This window comes from Dasypus novemcinctus, chromosome X, assembly GCF_030445035.2.
Source record: "Dasypus novemcinctus isolate mDasNov1 chromosome X, mDasNov1.1.hap2, whole genome shotgun sequence".
NCBI lineage: Eukaryota > Metazoa > Chordata > Mammalia > Cingulata > Dasypodidae > Dasypus > Dasypus novemcinctus.
This window is the reverse complement of record NC_080704.1, coordinates 71,153,489-71,177,793: the sequence shown is the minus strand read 5'-3', so window position 1 is coordinate 71,177,793 and position 24,305 is coordinate 71,153,489. Positions and strand designations below refer to the sequence as shown.

Here is a 24,305-nt window from a genome sequence, read left to right as displayed (position 1 = left end):
ACAAAGCAGTTAAAAAACCCCTACTGTAGAACTTACCACAATGCATTGTGATTATCTAGTTATCTCTCTTTTCCACTAGACTTTGAACCCTTAAGGGTGAGTTCTGTTTCTTATTCAGCCTTTTATCCTTATGGCAGCTAGCATAAAACATGGTACACAGTAAGTGTTCAGTAAATGTTTATTGAAATGGAATGAAATCTATTCCTAATGTTAACGTGGATAATAAGCTATTTAGAGCCCACTGAAAAGAAACATACTTGTCATTCACAAAAGAATACATCAGCAACCGTTCCTCTATAAACTTCTTCCACTCTGGCTTTTCTACTTGAAGGTCTCGGTAGTTATCATTGGAAACAATGATACCATCGGAATCAAAAGCCAGTTTGACTATGAACCGATCATCATAGCAGACAACTCTTCTGCCCTGGACCCTTCGGGATGGAGTGAAGACGAGAATCTTTTCCTTCTCCAGTTTATGTAGGATATCTTGATCTGTCAAAATGTGGATTATACATCACAGAATGGAAATCATCTTCAGAAATTAACAGTGTTATCCCCACATTATAAATACACAGTTTGTATTAGATGAGCATATTATTTATCCTTAAAGAGAAAGAAGGCTCTGTTTCTGGCTATGGCACCAATTTGGATTCAAATGTCACCTTCTGTTTGGAAGTTCAGTTTTCTTTTCAATGAAACAAAGAAACTGGATTCAAAGATATCTAAATTTGAAAATCTTCTATGAAGAATGAGAAATAACCCTGGTACCCTAGCATTCTTAATACTTGTTTTGCCCTTTGGCAGAAGCATCAGTTTTTGGCTATTGAAGGAAACAGGGTAGTAGGCTGAGGATGTGTTTGCTAAGAGGCAAGTAAAGCATCTCTCTTTGGGACCCACATTTTTGGCTTCTGCTTGTGGGAAGGCCAAAAGTAAGGGGGAATATCAAGCTGCAGCACATAAATACAATCCTGATTGCTTTTTGCCTTCTAATTGCTGGGCTTGAGAAGGGCCGAGATCCACTCTAAGTCTGAGCCTGTGAATCTGTGCACAGCTGTCAGACAGTTACATAGAGAGCAATGACAGTCATTCACTGGAATTTCCCATTAAGTGCATTGGGCAACAGTGGATACTCAGAGGACTGGAGGTCTGTATGCTCTTAAAACTCTATAGAGAGCTAGATTTTTACTATTGCCACTAGAGTGACATTATGACTTTTGTGGCTTTAAGTACTTTTGACCTCATGGATCCTTTTCTCCTTAAAGAAAGAGTAAAAATTATATTTTATACCTGCATTGGTATAAAGACATATAATCCAGCAAGATTCATTCTTATTATTTTTCAAAAGAAAATAAAATTAATACGTTTCTGTGGATTCTTAAAAGTAACATGTGCCCCAGGCACTAGTCCTAATGTGTCTCATGGATAAGTTGGCTTAGACTAACATGGGATTTTCCCCTTTCTATTCCATTCCAGTTTGCAAACTCCACAACCATGTCTCTGGTACAGAATGAGGTTCATTATCTACTGCCATTTTTTTAGTCTTTTGGATTGCTCAATTATATTCATACAGATTCATCCCCCTCTAACCTGAAGTCTAAAGTCACATGGAAAATAACCCCTTTTTTTTTAACTGCATGCTTATCCTTTGCTGAAGTGAGATTGTCTCTATTTAACTACCCCATGCCACAAAGCTGTGATCATTTTATATGGATCAGGAGAAATATTCTTTTAAAAACATATTTAATTAAATATTTTTCAATGTACTTAATAACTTAGAAAAATCATTATCTCAGTCATGACCATCAACCTTTCCCCAAACTATCTTGCTAGCTTTGTCTCTGGATGAATATTTGAAATAATACCTGTAATTGGTGCATCAGGGCGGGATTGCTCCTTTCTCCATGCAGGCACAAATACAGTAATATCTTTATGGCCTTTATCTAGAAACCAATCCACAGCTAGTTGTATTCCTCTGCAGGAAAATCCTTCTTTATTCCCATGGCTTTAGGAAGATAGAGAATGACAAGAAAGCATATTGACAAAAATAGGAAACAAATACCCCAAGCAGGTTTTTTTCTTAGTACCAAGGAGTTAACAACAGACATTTTCTTTCTTGATGATCTAAAAGAATTTCTTTTTTAAAACGAGCAAACAGAAAGCTTCTTTCAAATGTAACAAATATTGCCATTATTACTACAACCTCATTCTAGGCCAGAGATGGTCAATTACAGCTCCCAATTTACAGCAGCCCAGGTGGCTATTTCCTAACATTATCTCCATTTTCTCTTTTCTGTTACTCTTTCTCCTACCACCTTTATTTCAAAAATTCGTATTTGCAGGTGAAAAAAAGAGATGTCACCAGATAAAGTTTATATAGAGGATTGGTTATAGATAAGTCTTAAACACACATATTAAGCTTTAAAAAGACAAATAAATGCTGACAGAAAATGTGTATACATATATCCATTTAGTTAAATACAATGCACTAACAAAAATTATGTTCTAGTAATTTTAAGATGTGGGAAATGCTCACAATACAATGCTAAAAGAGAAAAAAGTGTAAGGTTATATTTAACATAATCCCATTTTTAAAGAAGAAAATCTATGTATAAGCTTAGAAAATATACTAGAAGTAGATACATTAAATATTAATAATTGATATTCTGCCTGAGAGGGTTATAAGTGACTTATTTTCTTTGTCTAATTTCAAAATTCCTTCAATAATCAAGTTTTCCTTTTATAATCAGAACATGATATAAAAAGGAAGAAATTCTATCATAATTACTTTAAAATCCAAATAGAATTAATTTGAATGGAAATTGGAAGAGGGAAAATCAGCAAATGCATTGAAGGAACATACCTTTTTGTCACCATCTGTACCAGTTTGATATAGTTATGAATTCTAAAAATAGATACTGTATTATGTTTGTAATCTGGTCTGTACCTGGATGTGATTAAATTATGATTAGGGCTTTGATTGGGCCATATCATTAGGGCATTGAGTCCCCACACCTTGGTGAGTGGGGATGCACAGATAAATGGCATGACAAAGGACAGAGGTGAGGCTTCTTAATGTTGGAGCTTTGATGTTGGAATTTGATGCTGGAGTCTTAAGCTGGAGCCCTAGGAAGTAAGCTCACCAAGGAAAGAGAAACAAGCCCCAGGAAGAAAGGAACCTTGAACCCAGAGAGAAGCAAGACACTGAAAGGAAGGAACCCAGGAAGCCTGAACCCTTGCAGATGTCAGCAGCCATCTTGCTCCAACATGTGAAAATAGACTTTGGTGAGAGAAGTAATTTATGCTTTATGGCCTGATTTCTGTAAGCTCCTACCCCGAATAAATACCCTTAATAAAAACCAACCAAATTCTGGTATTTTGCATCAACACCCCTTTGACTGACTAATATACCTTCTTAAAAAACTAAAAAATGATGTACCAAATTTGTGCTTGGATTAGTTGTGAAAATTATTATCCTAATTAAATATGGTATCTGGTGCTCTGACATATATATAAACCACACTAAATTGCAGTTAATTAAACAGATTGGATGTTAGCAAAAAATTGGCATATCTGCAATAATTCTTTTACAATAAAGTGGATATTACCTGTCAAACAAGACTGATTAGAAGAAAAGAATGGTTTTGTTAGAAAGCTAGTTAAGACCTACAGTGCCATGGGGGTTCTCTCTTTAGATCCTTCACTGTCTCACTGGCACTCACTCAACTACAACAGAAATTAGATCCAACTATACTGTACTTTTTGGGTGAATTCATATATGATCTCAGAGGCACCATTAATACACTCACTGCAACACTTCCCACTGTTCTATTACTCTTGAGGTACATTGCAAAAATGTATTAAATCCCTCTGTTAAAATTTCTAAATATATGGTAATCATGTTAAAAATTCCCCAGTGAATACCATAAAGCAATTTTACTACTATGTTGAAAGTTGGAAGCACTTAAGAAAAAAAATAAAAGGAAATGTATTTAACTACCAATATACTCTGTGGTAGTCCTATAGAAAACCACCACTGATTGCTTCTGAAAAGTTGAATAGTGGATACATTGGGCAAGTTCACAGTCCTTAAAGGGTTAATATTGAATGAACCCAGAAGGAAACAGGTAGGCACGGAAGACACTGTCCAGCTATGATTTTTGCCAGTGCTATAGTGCTGGTAAGTATAAAGAATAACATGAACTTGGAAAAATCAACAGAATTGCCATTAGAAAGCGGAATTTGGAGGAAGAGTATAGCAGTTTGATATAATTGATGAATTCCAAAAAGAAATATTGGATTATGTTTGTAATCTGGTCTAATACTGGGCATGATTGAATTATGATTAGGGCTTTATTGGGTCTACATCATTAAGATGTTGAGTCTGCACCTCTTGGTGGGTGGGGACTCACAGATAAAAGGCATGACAAAGAACAGAGTTGGAGCTTTTTAATGTGAGGGTTTCTTATGTTGTAGTTTTGATGTTAGCGTTTGATGCTGAAGTCTTAAGCTGGAGCCAATGGGAAAGAGAGCCATATGCCTGATAGTCTACAGCTGACCTTGTGGAGAGGGCAAAGTCTAGAGAGCCTCATAGTCCACAGCTGACCTTGTGGAGGAAACAGAGGCGCTGAGCCTAGAGGAACCCAGGAAGCCTGAACCCTCAGAGACATCAGCAGACATCTTGCTCCAACACGCGGAAATAGACTTTGGTGAGGGAAGTAACTTATGCCTTATGGCTTGGTAATTGTAAGCTCCTATCCCAAATAAATACCCTTTATAAAAAACAACCAATTTCTGGTATTTTGCATAAACACCCCATTTTACTGACTAATACAAAGGGGATAGCATTTCAATTTACTTGGCTCTGCAGTGCTATAAAATGTGTTCTTTCCCCAAACACAGTCTAAGTGCATAAATAAATATGAGTAACATTTCCTGTTAGAAACCGCAACATCATATTTTATATTGATAAATTATTTTTAAAGTATTTTCCTCATTACGAAAATAATATATGTTCATAGTATAAAATATGGAAATATATAAAATATAAAGAAAAAGACCCAAGTTCTATACTACCAACCAGAGATAAATACTATTAATATTTTGATGTATTTGTTTTCTGTTATTAATTTCTTAATATAGACAATTATCATATTAAGAAAAAAGTAACATAACTAAAGCATTCCATTAATAATGTATTAAAATCATGCCATTGGAGAATTCCATGTGGTACATTAATGCCCAATAAGAATCAGAAGTCATTTTCAACAATGAGAACCTACATAAAGGTCCAGTATGCAAAGTTTAGTGCTCAATAAGTATTTAAGGAATTAATATATATTTTTAAAAGAGGAAAATAAAGTAACATTTGCAAAATAGTCTGATTTTGCTCAAAATTGCAAAATATCCTTTTGCAATCTTAAAAGGCTAAAATGTTTACCCAATAAGATTAAGTGCTGATTTCTCCCAGAAACCATGGAGTTAAGAAATCAGTTTTCTGATATATTTAAGATACTACAAGAGAAAAACTTCCAGCCAAGAATCCTATATCCAGCAAGACTTTCAAAACTGAGGGTGAGATTAGAATATTCACAGATATACAGTAACCAAGAAAATTCCTAAGCAAGAGACCAGATTTTCAGGATATAATTAAGGTTATGCTAGGGCCTGAAAAGAAAAGACAGGAGAGAGAGGCCTGGAAGAGAGTCCAGAAATGAAGATTATATCAGTAAAAGTAAAAGTGCCAAAAGAGTGGTGAAAATATAATATGGCAGATAAAACTCAAATTGTCAGGAATAAATGTAACCAATGATGTGAAGCACTTGTATTCAGAAAACTGCAACTCAATGTTAAAAGAAATCCCAAAGAAAGCCTATAGAACTGGAAGAATATTCCATGCTGTGGAATGGAAGACATCATTAAGATGTCAGTTCTACTCAAATTGATATACAGATTCAATGCAATCTTGGTAAAAATTACACCAGCATTTAAAAAATTGAAAACATGATTATCAAATCATTTGGAAGGGTAAGGGGTCCTGAATGTGCAGAAACATCATAAAAAGGAAAAGCAATCCCTCATCTCCAGACTTTAAATCATTTGCCTAGCTATAGTAAAAGCAGCACGGTACTGGCATAAAGACTGTCATAGACCAACAGAACCAAACTTATGGTTCAGAAACAAACCTGAACATGTATGGTCAAGTGATTTTTTAATAATCTGTCAAACCCACAGAACACGGGCAGAACAGTACATTCAACAAATGGTGCTGAAAGTACTGGATATCCATAGCTGAAAGAAGAGAGATGACCCCTATCTCACATCTTATCCAAAAATTAACTCAAAATGGATCAGAAACCTAAAAATAAAAGCAAAACTGTAAATCTTCTAAAGAAATTGTAGGAAAATATCTTCAAGACCTGGTGGAAGGTGGTGGATTCTTAAAGGAGATGAGAGGTGGACTGAGATGGACTACTGATGTTTAATGTATGTAGAAATTTTAATTAACTTTACTTTAAAAGTGTGGAAATGTATAGAGTGGATGGTAATACATAGTAACAGCTAGTTTATCAAAGGGGATGTGGCTGAAAATGGTAGTCTAGGTATGTAAATGCCAACTGATAGAATGCTAGAGAATAATCTAGGAACTGAATAGCATAGTAAACCAAGAGGTGGATGAGAATTGTGGTTAATGGTACAGATGTAAGAGTGTCCTTTGTGAGCTAGAGTAAATGTATATCACTACTCAAGGGTGTTGGAAATGTGGAGAAGCATGGGAAAAATACAGCTGGAGTGACCTATGGACTGTGGTTAGTAGTAATAATATAATATTTTTGCATCTATGCCCAAGATATACTGTGTTGATAATGAGGCATTTTGGAAAATATGAGCCAAATGTACACTATGGCATGGTAACAACCAGATGACATTATTTTATCTGTAGCAAATGTTCCATCACACTGTGGTGTGTTGATTGAGGGGTGTTGTTTGGGAATTCTGCACATGTGCATGATTGTTTTATAACTTAACAACTTCTGTCATAAAAAATATATTTAAAAAGTAATAATAGAGTAGGTTGGGGGAAAACACAACAAATGTAAGATAAGAACTATGATTAGTAGTGCGATTTTGACAATATTCTTTCATAGTTTGTAACAAACATCTCATGACAATGCAAGGTGTTGGTGAAGGGTTGATGTATGTGACCCCTGTATGATGTTATGCATGTTCGCTTTATAAGTTCACAACTTTTACTATATACTTGTTTATATATGTTCATATATAAATGATATAAAGATAATAAGGTTGGTTGGGTGAAAAAAACTTTGGTTAATAGTAATATTTTTACAATGCTCTTTAATCATTAGTTAAAAAATTTTAACAACAATGCAAGTTATTCATGGTAGGGTGAATTATAAGAGTCCTGTATGATGTTATATATGTTTGTTTTGTACGCTCACAACTATTATTGTACACTTATTGTTTTTATTTTATTTATTTATTTCTCTCCCCTTCCCCCTGCCCCAGTTGTCTGTTCTCTGTGTTCATTCGCTGTGTGTTCTTCTGTGACCGCTTCTATCCTTATCAGCAGCACTGGGAATCTGTGTTTCTTTTGTTGCATCATCTTGTTGTGTCAGCTCTCCGTGTGTGTGGTGCCATTCTTGGGCAGGCTGCATTTTCTTTTGCACTGGGTGGCTCTCCTTATGGGGTGCACTCCTTGCTCGTGGGGCTCACCCCTGCATGGCATGGCACTCCTTGCACGTATCAGCACTGTGCATGGGCCAGCTCCATACGAGTCAAGGACGCCCGGGGTTTGAACCGTGGACCTCCCATGTGGTAGGCAGACACCCTATCCATTGGGCCAAGTCTGCTTCCCTAGTTATTGTTTATGTATATTTATGTATGAGTGATATACTTCAATAAATTAATTTTTTAAAAAGACAAGGAAGATCCTGTATCACCAATGAAATGAAAGCCCTTGGAGAAGGCCTGGCTTCTTCTCATCCTCCAAACACAAAGCCCTTGACGAAGGCTGGGCCTTGGGAAACTTGGTCCATTTTAAAGTGTTCTGGTCTGGCAAGAAATTGATTTTTGCAAATCAATACCCCTTTCCTTCGAGAATCACTCTAGCTTTTGCCTATCAGGAAGAGAGCAATGATACCTTTAGCCCTTTGAACATAGAAATCACCTTCTTCTTTTCACTGGCTCACTGCATCATTGTAATCACTATAGTATTGTGTGTAAATCATTTCACTTTCTTATTACTGTGTTTCTGCCTTCCCCTTATAAGAACAGGGAAGATATCTAGCCTGCTTTACCCACCTTGTGATGATGTTCTCATGATTTAAAAGATTTATAGAAGCAAATCTGTAAACATATTCTTTGCTACTAGGAAAGACATAAAATATTCTTAATAACACTAATTACCACATAAAATTGCAAGGTATTGTTGAAGTGACATTAGAGTCAGATTCAAGTTTGAATCCAACATTTGCTATTTATTATCTGTAAAATGAGGCTAGTTAGTTCTTGTACAGTTTTTAGTGAAGATTAAATCATATATGCAAAGATACCTGTCACAGAATTGGTATTCATAAATGCTAGCTTCATCTCATCCATTCGAACCCAAAAGACTTAAATTCAAGTCCTCACTTTGCTTCTTACTAGCTATGTAACCACAGGGAAGTTACTTAACCTTGCTGAGATTCAGTTTTCTCACCCATAAGGCAAAGTTGCCATGAGGATTATATACTAAACAGTAGTTTATATGTTTAAAATATGCCTCCAGATAGCATGTTAGGCAACTCCTACATACCAACAAGGCTTCCCCCATCTCTGCTCTCTTGTGTCTCTGCAGGAGCACCCAATACTGTGCTGTGTGATGTGGGGAAAACAAGAGAGGCATAAAACAAGGTCGTTGCCCTCAAAGACAATGAGATAATCAAATTAAAGACTTGGTAGTCTAAAGCTTTTAACTTTGTTCTGATTGCTTAAGGTCTAAGGATTCCAGTGACTTCATTAGATAATGGTGGACTCAGTAGGAAGTGGGCTTCTGTTCACTGGAAATTTTCAAGCAATGGCTGGATGGCAACTCATTAGGGAAATAGAAAAAGGAACTGCTAAGACTTTCTGACATGAAATAAAAAATTATAGGGAAGTGGATGTGGCTTAAGCAGTTGGATACCTGCCTACCATATGGGAGGTCAAAGGTTCAGTTCCTGGTGCCTCCTAAAGAAGAAAAGCAAGACAATGAGCTGACATGATGGGCTGGCATGGTGAGCTGATGCAACAAGATGACACAATGAGATGATGCAACAAAAAGACACAATGAGGAAACACAATGACAGACACAACAAGTGGGGAGTGGAAATGGCTCAAGCCATTGGGTGCCTCCATCTGACATGAGAGGTCTGGGGTTGGGTTCCCAGTGCCTCCTAAAAAGAAGATGAGCACACAATGAATGGACACAGAGATGAGTTAGCAAAATCAATGAGTGGGGAGGAGAAATACACAAAAGAAATCTTTTTAAAATGTGACAGCCAGACCCTGAGCCTCAGCAGACTTGCAACTCCTACCATCTGGTTTATTGAACTTACCTTGCCAACTAACAGGGAGGTGAAGAAGGTCACCCACCACACCAGGGAGCCAAGAGTGCCTACAACTGCAAGCAGGAGAATTGCATCCATCATCCATGTGGAATCTAAGGTCCCTCTTGATATAGAAGGGGAGTGGACATAACCATCCCAGGGACGACAGGATGGAGAAATAGAGTATGGATTAGAGTGGACTTAATGGTGTTCTGCTGGGGAACTGTTGTGATTAGTAAGGGAAGAAATTTAATAGTGGTGTGGAGAGGGTGGCCACGGTGGCTGCTGATGGTAGGGAGATGGAAGAAGAGATATGGTGTGGGGGCATTTTCAGGACTTGGAGTTGTCCTGGGTGGTACTGCAGGAACAGATGCTGCACATTCATTGTATGTCCTGCCATGGCCCACTGGTGGACTGGGGGAGAGTGTAAACTGCAATGTAAACTATTATCTGTGTGGTGCAGCAGTGCTCCAAAATATATTCATCAAGTGCAATGAATGTGCCATGGTGATGAAAGAGGTTTTCGATGTGGGAGGAGTGGGGTGAGGGGAGTGGGGGGTATATGGGGACCTCTTATATTTTTTGAATGTAACATTTAAAAAAATAAAGAGAGAAAAAATTTATATGAGAGAGTATGGAATAAAGTATGAAGGTCCTACAGATACTGTATTAGTTTCTTATTGATGCTGTAACAAATGACGACAGATTTAGTGGCTTAAAATCACACACATTTGCTTTCTTACAGTTCTGGAGGTCAGAAGTCTAAAATCAAGGTGTCACAAAGCTGCTTTCCTTCTGGAGGCTTCAGAGGAGAAACAGTTTCCTTGCCTTTGTCAACTTCTAGAGGCAGCCCACATTCCTTGACTCATGGCATCTTTCTCACATCATTCCAATTCTTGCTTAAATCATAACACCTACTGTTGACTTGATCTTCCTGCCTCCCTCTTATAAGGACCTTTGTAATCACATTGGGCCCACCCATTATAATATGGGATAATTTCCCTCATCTCAAGGTTTTTGACTATATCTACCAAGTCCCTTTTACTATGTAAGGTAACATATTCACAGGTTCCAAGGATTAGGTTTTGGAGATTTGGCGGGGGGGGGGGGGCATTATTCAACTAGCACAGGCATTAAAGCTCAGAGACAGAATAAATCATCGAGATAAAAAAATCAGGGAGGTCTCTATGGAGGTGGTGCATCTTGAAAGGTATGACAATAAGGAGGAAATTACTTCCAAGCTAGGAAATGGCATGATCACAGTAATGGGGTAGAAATCAATATAACTTAAATGGAGACTGTTAAAGAGACTGATGTAAATGCAATAAGTATGAGAGATGAGATCAAATGAGAGGAAGGAACACCCATACACCAAAGAGCTTAAAGCCAGGCAGAGGGATCCAACCTTGGTAGAAAAGCAATTGGGAATTACTTCAAGTTCCTAAATAGGACCCAAGTGACATTATGAAAGCAGCAGTTTCAAGGTGATTAGTCTAGCAGCAGTAGGGTTGGGAAAGGGGACCCTGAGAGGAGCAAAAGCCAAATGGTTATGTCTCCTCTAAAGCATCAGGAATGTCTAATCTGCCTTCATTACACCTGAAAACAAATAAGTAATTATGTTAAAGGAGAGAGAAAAGGAAAGGGTAGGATTATTTTAGCCTCTACCCACCTACACTGGCACAGGCCACAAACAACCACCAAGGGCATAGTATGGTACTTTGCAAAGAAAGATGACTTCCATGAGTTTAGGGCAGTTGTAAAAAAAGAGAGAAAATATACCAGGTTTACCTCATTGCCACATTACTTCCATCGATAACAATGGGCCTCAAATTATCACTGTTGTCTATTTCATCTTCAAGAGACAGTTCAGGGTTTGCAATCTCTCTGGAACTGGGCCCTCGAGGTACTAACAGACTCAAGTTGACTTGGCCTTCCAAATCACCTTTATTCCCAAGTCTGACAAGCTCTGCCAGTACATCATTAATAAGTGATTCTGGGCCCAGCTTGTTCAACACCGTTCGAATCTGTTCCTTTGCATAACCCAACTTTAGAGCAAAGTCCATCTTGGCTTGGTATTCCTTCTCCAGGTCAAGCTTCCCATCCTGTAGAATGCTGCTCTGGGAGAAGCTTGGGTGATCCAGACAGGGAGATCTACAGAGCTGGCGATGTGGCTTGGAGGGCATCTCTTTTTTCTTCAACTGAGCATATCTAGTTTGGCAGCTGTTCTTGTCACTGCTCCTAAGGCTTATCTGTTCAGGGTCACTCTCAGAGCTCCACTCTTCAGAATCAGCATTGCCTTTCTTAGTGCTATTCTGCTTAGGTTGCTGCTTCTCTTCCTTGGAGGTGCTCTTCTCCATTATTGGTGTCTCCACTCCAGCTGTGGCCGTCATCACGTTCAATGTGTAGTCTGAGGTCTAATCAGCTCTTTCTATTTTTAGCCTTCTGGGAACACATCTACAGAGACATTCGTCTGTGTAAAATGTGGTAGTAGAGATGGTGCAAGAGTTTATCTTTTAGGGCTTGTTATGTTTAAATGTTCCTAGTTCCTAGAAATGAAGACAAATACCACAATGAACTTAGCAAAATTCTGGAAAAGAATTTTAGAACACAGAAGTTTCTTTCTAAGAAATATGGCTTCACTGGCATTTTATTTTATGCTCAAAATGATTAGACTCATCTTTGTATTAAAAAATTTGAGCATATAGAGATGTCATCAGTAAGATAGTGGAGTGAGATGCTCCATTCTCCCCCCCAGAAGTTAAAAGCAACAAACAAGAACTGGCATAACTATCTTTCTCAAAACACCAGAAAACAGTCAAAGGGTTGCAGTAAAAAAGTAAGTGCCAAAATCAAGAAAAAGGCAACTTATAAACAGAGGGATATCCTGTTGCCTTTGCTGGTTCTTTTCCCCACCACCTCACCAGCTTGGGTTAGAGATGGTCCACACTCCCAGGGTAAGTGCCTGGTACTGGTACTGGTTCTGGAGGGAGCAGAGTAACCCTTGTACATATATTAGGGTGCATGTACATTTGTGGCAATATGTCTAGTGGCAGCCTAAAGGACTGAACTAAAACACTTATCACCAGCTCACCATCCCAGAATCTGCCCTGCCTGAAGAAGTGGCTCACAGAGCTCTCCTACAGAATTCTGTAGAACAGTCAACTTGCTGTTACCTGGGGCAAAGGAATGCTGGATGTGGGATGTACAGGATAGTACCTGGGACCAGAAGGAAACACTATTTTCTAGTGCATTGGGGACATTCAGATTTGTGCAAATGGGGGACTTCCTAGGGTCATGCACACATGTCCAGGAAAAGATACATGCACAGAAAATACTAGGAAGTGTCCTATGTTTTGGGCTTGGGCTGTACTCTAAACACATTGTTAGAATTGTTAAACTCTGAAGGAGAACATTTGCAAAGGCCAATATGCGAAGACTTGCAAAAGTGTTCTCTCTCTCTCTCTCTCTCTCTCTCTCTCTCTCTCTCTCTCTCTCTCTCTCTCTCTCCTTGTTAACTCCTGGAATTCAAGGAAATCTCTGTCATAATACTAGCTGGATACAAGCCTAAGGAACAGAGACCTCTGTTTCCAAATTGCAGAGATAAAATATTAAATATAAAAATGTTCAGGTTGCAACAAAAGATGAAAAATACAAAGAAACAGGAAATGGTGATCCATTAAAAAAAAGGAGGATAAAACATTAGAAACAATTAAGGAGTAAAACCTTACCTGGGTCATAACAAAGACTTTTAGAAAAAGGCTCTAATTATGCTCTAAGAGTTAAAGAAAAACACAAAGAACTAAAGGAAATCAGAAACATAATAGATGAACATAAATAGAATATCAATAAAGAGGTAGAAATCATGAAAATGAACCAAATAGAGATGAAGACCACAGTAACAGAAATAAAAACATTTCTTAGAAGGGTTCAACAGGAAATTGGAAGTGACAGAAGAAAGAATCAGTGAGCTGGAACATTAGAAAACTGAAATGATAAAATCCAAGGAAGAGAAAGAAAAAAGAAAGAAGAAAAATGAACAAGCCTGAGAAACCTGTGGGATACCATCAAGTATACCAAACAATATATACATTTTTGGGAGTCCCAGAAGAAAGGAAAGTGGCAGAAAGAATATTTGAAGGAATATTGGCTGAAAACTTCTCTAATGTAACTAAAGACATGAATATACACATCCAAAGAAGCTCACCAAACTCCACAAAGGATAAAGCTAAATAGACCTTCATCATGACATATTGTAATCAAACTGATGAATAATAAAAATAGAAAATTCAGAAAGCTGCAAGAAAGAGATGCTATATTATGTTCAAGAAGCCTCAATAAAATTAACTCCTCATTTCTCACTGGAAACCATGAAGGCAAGAAAGAAGTAGGATGACATATTTAAATGTTTGAAAGTTTAAAATTACCAACCAAAAATTCTGTATCTGGCAAAACTGTCTTTAAAATGAGGAAGAAAATAAAACATTCCCAGATAAGCAAAAACTGAGGGAGTCCATCATTACTAGACTGGCCCTACAAGAAATGTTAGGGAGTTCTTTAGGTTGAAAGGAAAGAGCATTAAACAATGGATTAAAGTCTCATGAAGAAATAAAGATCAATAAATATAATTACATGAGTAAATATAAATGCCAGTATTATTGTATTTTTGGTTAGTAACCCCACTTTTTACTTTCTACCGGATTTAAAATGCAAGTGATAAAAAGAAATGAAATGGGAAGTGACTGTGGCTCAATCAATTGAGCTCCCATCTACCATATGGGAGGTCCTGGGTTCACATCCTGGGGCCTCCTTTTGAAGGCAAGCTGGCACATGCCAACGGGAAGCTGATGGCCTGCACCCACAGAGAGCTGATGGCCCACGCCCGTGGAGAGCTAGTGCAGCAAGATGACGCAACAACAGAAATAAGGGAGACAAGCAGACACAGAAGAACATGCAGCAAATGGACACAGAGAGCAGACAGCAAGCAAGCCACAAGGGGGGAAAGTAAATAAATAAATAAAGGAAATGAAAGATGATGTCATCAGTGTGATGATGTAAGACATACTATATAAAAGTATCTCCTCAGAAAAAACTAATAAGAGGATAGATACCACTTTTTTGGAAGTCTGGAGTACAACAGAGACTGGAGAAGGACTCTAAAATTGCTTAATTAAAGAAAAAGAGAAAAATAAAAACAGTTGGAGATCTATGACCTGAACATGCCAGTCCACCCCACCTCCCCACTTCACTCAGTCTTGTGCAGTTTAAGAGTCACACAGAGGAATCCTGACCCAGGTACCTGCTGCCCTGGATGGATACCATGGAGCCACAAACAGCAGCAAGATAGTAACCCATGCATTTCTAGGCACAGGAATGAAAGACCACAATTTCTCAAGAAACGTGGCAGGCATGTGCATACAAAAGGGACCCAGGCAGTAAAAGAGACCATGGCAGAACTGTTGGAAAGAAATGCACACACTCAACCCATTCTCTGATGATGGATCACCCAATCAAGCAAACAAACAAAAAAACAGACCTTTTGAACATTGACCCCATTGGCTCACTGGGATGGGATGGGAAAGGGACAAGAGGAAGAAAATCCTCACTGAAATAATAAAAAAGAAAAATGAATTACTGAAAGCAGGATGGGTCATAGAATGGGAAAAAATGTAATGAAAAAGGGGCACAGAGTGAGAGAGAGAAGTTAAACAAATCACAGGCAATGGGGAGAAAGTTCTGTACAAAAACAAACAGAATAGATTAGGATTCCCAGAGAAGCAACAGAGGAAAGGAAGCTTTCTCCTGGAAGTGAAATGATTGTACATGAAAGGACAATCTTAAAAGTTGCACTGCATGTCCTGGGCAAGAATCAGGTGCAGAAGATCTGGGAAAATCTAAACAGTTAAACATAGGTTACTCTAAAGATTGAGTATAAGTTGGACCAAGCATTAAAGAAGATCCTTAACACATAGACAATCTATAATAAAATCTTAGAAAAGAGATAGAAACTGACCTTCAGAGTTAGCACATCAAAATAATCAGATATCCAGATCTCAGAAAAAATTTACAAGCCATACTAGGAAACAGAAAGCTATGGCTCAGTCACAGGGACAAAGTAAAACATCAGAGAAGACAGAGACTTTGGAAAAATTAATCAAAGAAGTTTTAAAAAAACTTTTAAATCAATTCGGGGAAATGAATGAAAATATGGATAGAAATGAGCTAAAGGTGGATATAGAGCTAAAAGATATTATGACAATATGCGAGAATAAAGAAGCATTCAAAAGTTTAAAAAGTAGCATAACAGAAACTATGGGAATGAAAAACACAATAATGGAGATTAAAAGTCAACTAGAGGAGACAACCAGCAAGATGGCAGCAGAGTAAGGAGCTCCTAGTGTCAGCTCCAGCTACAGGGCAGTTAATAAATACCCAGAGCTATCTGGAACTAGCTGAAGCACCTGTTTGGGGCTTCAGGAGGCCAGAAGACCATTCTGCAATGTACTTGAATGAATGGAAGGAGGAGACTGCCCATTTGCCAAGAAGATCCATAAGTAGAGTGCTCCATGCTACAGAGTCTGGTACCCATCCTCCACTGGAGGCACAAGAGGCCTCAGGAGCTGTTCTGTGGCTGGAATTGAAAGCTCCACTTCCCATAAACAGAGGAGAAAGAAGTGGTTGGTCAACAACTTCAGCTACTGATGAATAAATTCGGCAGGCTAATGTACAATCCTAAGAAGAGCTAAAGTTTAAGCCTGTCCAATTTAGAAAGAGATCGGTAACAGCCATCTTAAAACCATGCTTGGCATGAGGGGAAGCAGGGCAGATTGAAAATTATATTGTTAGGAGGGTAGGCTTCTTTCCATCCAGATCAGATTGCAGCTCTAGCTTAGGCTACAGCTCTACCTCCAGTGGGGAGGAAACTGCAGGGCCTGTGCCAGCCTCTCTGGGAAATTGCAGGCCAAACCAGAGGGCTAGTGACTATCCCATTCTGGCAGGGCACTCCACCCCAGGAGCTATTCTGTGGCTGAAATTGGAAACTCCATTTTCCAAAAACAGGGGAGGAGGATATGGTTGGCTGCTGATTTCAGTTACTGATTGGTACACTCAGTTGGCCAAAGGTATAACCCTAGGAACAGCTGGGGTGTGAATCTTTCCAAGTCAAAAAGAGGCCAGGGGCCATCACTTTGACCCTGCCCCCAGCATTAGGGGAAGCCTGGCTGACCAAAGATCACAGGAATTGTAGGAACTGGTTTCTTTCACTGAGATTGGTCTGCAGCCCTAGACTAGGCATCAGTACCACCTCTGGCAGGGAGGGGCTGGCAGGCCCTGCACCAGCCTATCCAGGTAATTGCAGGTATGTTTGGCTGGCACAGACTGAAAATTGGAAGTCTACCAGGGCAACTTCAGTTATCTTGGACCCACACTGCATAGATTGCTATCCGTACCTGCAGCTCCATCCCCACCCCAGGCAAAGGAGATAGAGGCATGAAGCTTCATCAGTCTCTGGGCAACTACAGTCTAGGCCTGCATGACTTGGATAATTCCAGACATCTGTGACTGTGTCCCTACCCCTGAAAAAGAAGAAAGTTGGTAGAAGCTTCATTCCATTGCCATTCCTGAGGCAAGGAGGGCAGCTTAAGCCGCCACAGCTTATAGCACCAATTACATCCTTTTCTCCTACTGCACAAACAGCAAAGGAAAAAGGGACAGAAGCCCTTAACTAAAGAGAAAGCATGCATCCAGATGCCAAGACACCAACAAAAAATTATAAATCCACATCAAGAAACAAGAAGCTATGGCCCACTGGGCCAAAATCCGTTACTGTATATTGTATATATGAATTTCGGTGATCTAAGACTCTTCTGAAGCTGACATTATGTTGGGATTCACTTTACGGGAAGTTTTGGATCACAGAGTGGTTCAACAATGGCAGCGGAGGAATACTGATATGGGATGTTATTGACAGGATATATATGGTTGACAGGGCATATATACAGGGCATATGCCCAGGGTATATGGTAATGTCTATATATACTCATAGTGGAAACAATTAAAAACAACAGCTGGGGGGGTACTGGGCTCCTGGCCGGGGGGTCACTGTTGTGGGCCCTGGGAGAGCAGCGGCAATCCTCCAGGTGCAACGGCAAGAACCAGGAAGGAAGGAGGGCCCAACAGTGGGCTCTTGATACTAATGGCTACACTTTTGAGCCTATACACCTGCAATAAGAACAAGACCTAGAGTAGCATTGTGCCTGGGGGTTTCCTCCTGACAGCCTTCATATTACTCAAATGTGGCCACTCTCACAGACAAACTCAGCGTGTAGATGCGATGCATTCCCCCCCAGCGTGGGACACGACACCCAGGGATGAGCCTCCCTGGCACCGAGGGATCACTACCACATACCAGCTGAAGAAGCAACTAGAAAATGACCTTGAATTAAAGATTCAATGCGGAACAGCAGAATATACCTGTCTACATATAATAACATGACTTCAGGAAGCTGTTTGACCTAATGTAAGGGGGAAATGGAAAGGAGAAATGAGATTATAAGGCTGTGAGTCTCTAAAAAAGAGTCTGGAGGTTGTCAGAAGGAATACCCCTATGTACAACTGAACAGAGTCTAAGAGACAGATAAGGTAGATACAACCCCAGGTATTGGTTCTTTTGAGGGATAAAGAGACCCACGGGTTCTATGGTCATGGCAGAAGAGGTTCACTGCCATGACAGATGGCCCTTCTTTGGAGCTGGTGTTTCTGCGTGATGGAATTGGACTCAGAGGGGATCTCTTTTCACAAGACTTGCATGCTACTTTATTGGAATTGTAGTTGGTGCTGGGTTTAAGATATATGTAGGGGATTTGAATCTCTGGACTGATAATATGACACCCAGGCCCAGAGCCTCAACAGACTTCAGCTCCTACACTTTGACTTATTGGACTTACTCCACTCAGCTAACATGGAGTTGAAGAAGGTCAACCACCACAACATGGAGCCTAGAGTGTCTACAACTGGAAGCGGAAGGAGTGCATCCAGTACCCATGTGGAATCTAAGCCCTCACTTGACATAGGTGTGCAATGGACACAACCAATCCAATGTCCACAGAGAAAATGTGGAATGGGTGTGGGAAGGGTAGCCATGGTGGCTGCTGGGTGTGGGGAACGGGAGGAAGAGATGAGATGTGGAGGTGTTTTCGGGACGTGGAGTTGTCCTGGATACTGCTTCACGGACAATTACGGGACATTGTAGATCCCCCCAGGGCCCACTGGATGGAACGTGAGAGAGTCTGGGCTATGATGTGGACCATTGACTATGGGGTGCAGTGATGCTCAGAGATGAACTTACCAGGTGCAATGGATGTGTCATGATGATGGGAGAGAGTGTTGCTGTGGGGGGAGTGGGGGGAGGGGGCGGTGGGGTTGAATGGGACCTCATATTTTTTTTAATGTAATTTAAAAAAAAATAATAAATAAATAATTTTTAAAAAAAGAAGCTATGGCCCAGTTAAAGGAACAAGATAAGCCTCCAGATGACATAAAGGAGTTGAGACAATTAAGCATAGATGTTCAAACAAATCTCCTTAATAAATTCAATCAGATGCCTAAAGAGATTAAGGATATTAAGACACTGAATGAACAAAAAGAATAATTTGAAAGCACACCTAGAAAAATAGCAGATCTTATGGGAATGAGAGGTGCAATAAATGAAATTTTAAAACATTGGAATCATATAATAGCAGATTTGAGGAGGCAGAAGAAAGGATTGTTGAGCTTGAAGAAATGGCCTCTGAAAGTGAACATACAAAAGAAAAGATGAAGAAAAGAATGGACAAAATTGAACAAGGTCTCAGGGAACTAAGTGTCAGCAAAAGGCATGCAAATATATGTGTCATGGGTGTCCCAGAAGGAGAAGAGAAGGGAAAAGGGCAGAAGAGATATTTGAAGAAATAATGGTAGAAAATTTCCCAACCCTATTGAAGGACATAGCTATCCATGTCCAAGAAGCACAATGTACTCTCATCTGAAAAAATATGAATAGACCAACTCTGAGACACATACTAATAAGAACATCAAATGCCAAAGACTGAGAGAATTCTCAGAACAGCAAGAGAAAAGCAGTGCATAACATATAAGGTATACCCAATAAGATTAAGTGCTGATTTCTCCCAGAAACCACGGAGTCAAGAAATCAGTTTTCTGATATATTTAAGATACTACAAGAGAAAAACTTCCAGCCAAGAATCCTATATACAGCAAGACTTTCAAAACTGAAGATGAGATTAGAATATTCACAGATATACAGTAACCAAGAAAATTCCTAAGCAAGAATATAATTAAGGTTGTGCTAGTGCCTGAAAAGAAAAGACAGGAGAGAGAGGCTGGAAGAGAGTCCAGAAATGAAGATTATATCAGTAAAAGTAACTAAAAGTGCCAAAAGAGTGGTGAAAATAAAATATGACAGATAAAACTCAAATTGTCAGGAATAAATGTAACCAATGATGTGAAGCACTTGTATTCAGAAAACTGCAACTCAATGTTAAAAGAAATCCCAAAGAAAGCCTATAGAACTGGAAGAATATTCCATGCTTGTGGATTGAAAAACATCATTAAGATGTCAGTTCTACTCAAAATGATATACAGATTCAATGCAATCTTGATAAAAATTCCACCAACATTTTAAAAATTGAAAACATGATTATCAAATCATTTGGTAGGGTAAGAGGTCCTGAATAGGCAGAAACATCATAAAAAAGAAAAGTGAACCCTCATCTCCAAACTTTAAATCATATTACCTAGCTATATTGGTGAAAACAGCTTGGTACTGGCCTAAAGACAGACACATAGACTAATGGAACCAAATTTATGGTTCAGAAACACACCCTCACACATATGGCCAAGTGATTTTTGACTAGTCTGTCAAACCCACATAACACGGGAAGAACAGTACATTCAACAAATGGTGCTGAAAGTACTGGCTATCCATAGCTGAAAGAAGGAGAGATGACCCCTATCTCACACCTTACCCAAAAATTAACTCAAAATGGTTTAGAAATCCTAAAAGTGAAAGCAAGAACCATAAGTCTTCTAGAAGAAATTGTAGAAAAACGTCTTCAAAACCTGGTGGTTAGTGGTGGATTCTTAAAGGAGATGAGAGGTGGACTGAGATGGACTACTGATGTTTAATGTATGTAGAAGTTTTAATTAGCTTTACTGTAAAAATGTGGAAATATATAGAATGGATGATAACACACAGTAATAGCTAGTTTATACATGGGGATGTAGCTGAAAATGGTAGTCTAGGTATGTAAATGCCAACTGACAGAATGCTAGAGAATAATCTAGGAACTGAATAGCACAGTAAACCAAGAGTTGGATGAGAATTGTGGCTAATGGTACAGGTGCAAGTGTGTCCTTTGTGAGCTAGAGCAAATGTATATCACTACTGCACTGTGTTGGGAATGTCCAGAAGCATGAGAAAAATACAGCTGGAGTGACCTATGGACTGTGGTTAGCAATAATAATATAATATTTTTGTATCTATGCCTAAGAGGTACTTTGTTGATAAAGAGGCAGAATGGAAAATGTAAGCCAAATGTACACTATGGATGTGGTAACAATCAGAAGATATTATCTTATCTTTAACAAATATTCCACAACAGTATGGTGTATTGATAGTGGGTTGTTGTTTGGGAATTCTGTACATGTACATGATTGTTTTATAAGTTTACAACTTCTGTCATAAAAAACATATTTAAAAATAATAATAGGATGGGTTGAGGGAGAACACACCAAAAGTAAAATAAGAACTTTGATTTGGATTAAGATTTTGACAATATTCTTTCATAATTTGTAACAAACATCTCATGACAACGCAAAGTGTTGTTGGAGGGTTGATGTATGGGACCCCTGTGTGATGTTATGCATGTTTGCTGTGTAAGTTCACAACTTTTACTATATACTTAATTGTTTATGTATGTGCATATGTAATGACATAAAGATAATAATAATAGCGTAGGTTTGGGGAGAAATACTTTGGTTAGTAATATTTTGACAATGCTCTTTTTTTATTTTTTTAATTGATTTTGTAAAAATATTACATTACAAAAAAACAAATGAGGACCCCTTCAACCCCACCACCCCCACCCCACCACTCCCTCCCCCCAGCAACACTCATTCCCATCATCATGACACATCCATTGCATTTGGTAAGTACGTCTCTGGGCACCTCTGCACCTCATGGTCAATGGTCCACATCATGGCCCATACTCTCCCCCATTCCATCCAGTGGGCCCTGTGAGGATTTATAATGTCCAGTTGACAATGCTTTTAAGCCATTAGGTAAAAAGTTTTAACAACAATGCAAGTTATTGGTGGTAACATGAGTTCTGAAAGTCCTGTATGATGTTATATATGTTTGTTTTGTAAGTTCACAACTATTATTATATACTTATAGTTTATGTATGTTTATGTATGAGTGATATACTTCAAGAAATTAATTTTTAAAAATTCAATAGAGACATAAAGCCATAGTTTTGGACAAATAAAGAATCAGCTAACTAGAAGACAGGACAGTTAATTTTTTCAGTCAGAAAAACAGAGAAAAGAATAGTAAAAATTAAAGTGTCTCAGGGACTTGAGTAACAGCATGAAGCATACAAACATAAACATTTTGACCATATGTTTCTGAATGGACCACAAAAATTATGTTAATAAATCTTATCCACTCTTGTTGGTGTAAACCTATTGTAGGTGAGATTTTTTATTATGTTATTTCAGTAAGGCATAGCTGAGAATGAGTCTTAATCCATTTATTGAAGTCTTTTATAAGAGAACGAAATTCAGAGAGAGAAAAGGAAAGTCAGGGAAGCTAAAAGCTAAAAGCAATGATGTGTGGAAGAGAAGGGAGAGAGCAGAAGACTTCACCATGTGCGTTGCCTGGACCGAGGAATCCAGGATCTCTGACAACTAGTCTTCAAAGAGAAAGCATTACCTGTTGATGCTTTAACTGAGACATTTTCAAGGCCTCAGAACTGTGAGCTTGTAAGCCAATAAATGCCCATTGTAAAAGCCAACCCATTTCTGATATATTGCTCTTAGCAGCCTAGCAGAGTAAAACATGCATAATGGGGGTCCCAGAAGAAGAGAAGGGAAATGGAATAGAAAAAAATATTTGAAGACATAGTGGCTGAAAATTTCCCAACTCTTATGAAAGACAAATATATTTGTTTAAGAAGTGCAATGTACTCCAAGCAGGATAAACCCTGATAGACTTATTTGGAGACAAATACTAATGAGAATGTCAAAAACCAAAGATAAAGAGAGAATTCTAAAAACAGAAAAATAAAATCATTTGGTTACATGCAAGAGATCCTCAATAAGACTAAGTGATGATTTCTCATCAGAAACCATGGAAGAAGAAGGTAGTAGTATGATATATTTAAGGTACTGAAAGAGATAACTGCCAGCAAAACTATTTTATGTGGCAAAACTTTCCTTTAAAACATTTAAAGATAAACAGAAAATTACGGAGTTGTCACCAAGAGACATGCCCTACAAGAATTGCTAAAAGGAGTTCTTCAGGATAAAGGAAAGGACAGAAGAGAGTGCCTTGGAACAGTGTAAAGAAAACAAGGTCTCCCTGCAAAGAGGCAGCTGAGTGGGGTTGGAGTCTTGCCAGAGCAGGCTATTTTAGGGGCGTGCAAGGTGGGAGGTGTGTGGACGTTGATTTGGAGGGACAGTGACACAGGTAGTGCTTGCTAACAGTAGAATTGTGGGTTGCAAGTATGGAGGTCAGCGGCTGGGGGAAGGTGGGAACCTTCCCCCTAGGGCTGGCTGCCGCGGTGTTCCCTGAGAACTGTCATTGGTGCGGCTGCGTTCCTGGGCCCAGTGATCCCCAGATGCATGATCCACAGGTGTGTGTCCCCTAAGCCGCTGTAGCCCACATTCCACAGACGTACATGCCCTGAATCTGCAGTGTCCCAGACTTCTCTTTCCTGAGTCCAGCACTCCCGGAGGTCTGGGATTGCCCTAGCCCTCTGGTTTTGGACTGACTCCATGAGTGGGAAGGATTCATTGGGAGATGTAGTAGCAGGACCAGGTGAGTATGGGTTCAGTTTTCTGGTCTCCAACACCCCCATTTTTTTGTGTGTGCTTGGAGGCGCATACCAGCTGGATTGGGGAGAGCCATGGAAGAGAGGAGTGGTGAATCTGCTGAGAAAGCCCAATTCCCCTAAATACCCTGGGATAGGAAACTTGGTCTGGAAAAAGGTGGAGTCAGAAAATGAACTAACCCTGTGGAAGCATACCTAAAGGAGAGGGATTATAGGAGGTGCTTTCCAAGCTTCCAATAGCATACTTGGAGTTACTGGTGAAGTGTGGGTGCTCTCTCTCTGCAAATTAAGTCACTGTTTTCTGTGTGGAGCTGGTTCAACAAGAACCCACTTGAATCCCCTACTGGACTTCTCAGGCAGCTTTCCTGCTGTCCTGGGAGAGAGGGAAGTGTGGAAGGGAGAACGGGGGAGCATCAGATCCCTAAGCATTTTATTTAACTGCAAAGAGGATTTCTTGCTTGAGACTTTGTCTAGTATTTTGTCGGTTTGTCTTCTTGTTTTTCTTTCCTCTTATCCCTCCAAGGCCCTTTTTTTCTTTCATTTATTTCTTTTTTTCTCTTTTTTATTTTTCTTGCTTGCTCCCCCCTCCCTTTTGTCACTTTTTTATTCTTTC

At 39.1% G+C, this 24,305-nt stretch overlaps 1 protein-coding gene across 14 annotated transcripts in view; it reads right to left on the bottom strand.

Moving 5' to 3' along the window:
• ZC3H12B (zinc finger CCCH-type containing 12B) overlaps positions 1-24,305 on the bottom strand; it is a 786,782-nt gene that overhangs the window by 7,405 nt on the left and 755,072 nt on the right. For all 14 annotated transcript variants that reach the window (XM_058291728.2, XM_058291732.2, XM_058291730.2 and 11 more), the window contains 3 exons: positions 11,373-12,130; positions 1,863-2,002; positions 258-492 (listed from right to left, as the gene is read on the bottom strand). In XM_058291728.2, the coding sequence (XP_058147711.1) occupies positions 258-492; positions 1,863-2,002; positions 11,373-11,974 (977 nt within the window). In that variant the 5' untranslated portion in view covers positions 11,975-12,130. The remainder of the gene's footprint in view (positions 1-257; positions 493-1,862; positions 2,003-11,372; positions 12,131-24,305) is intronic.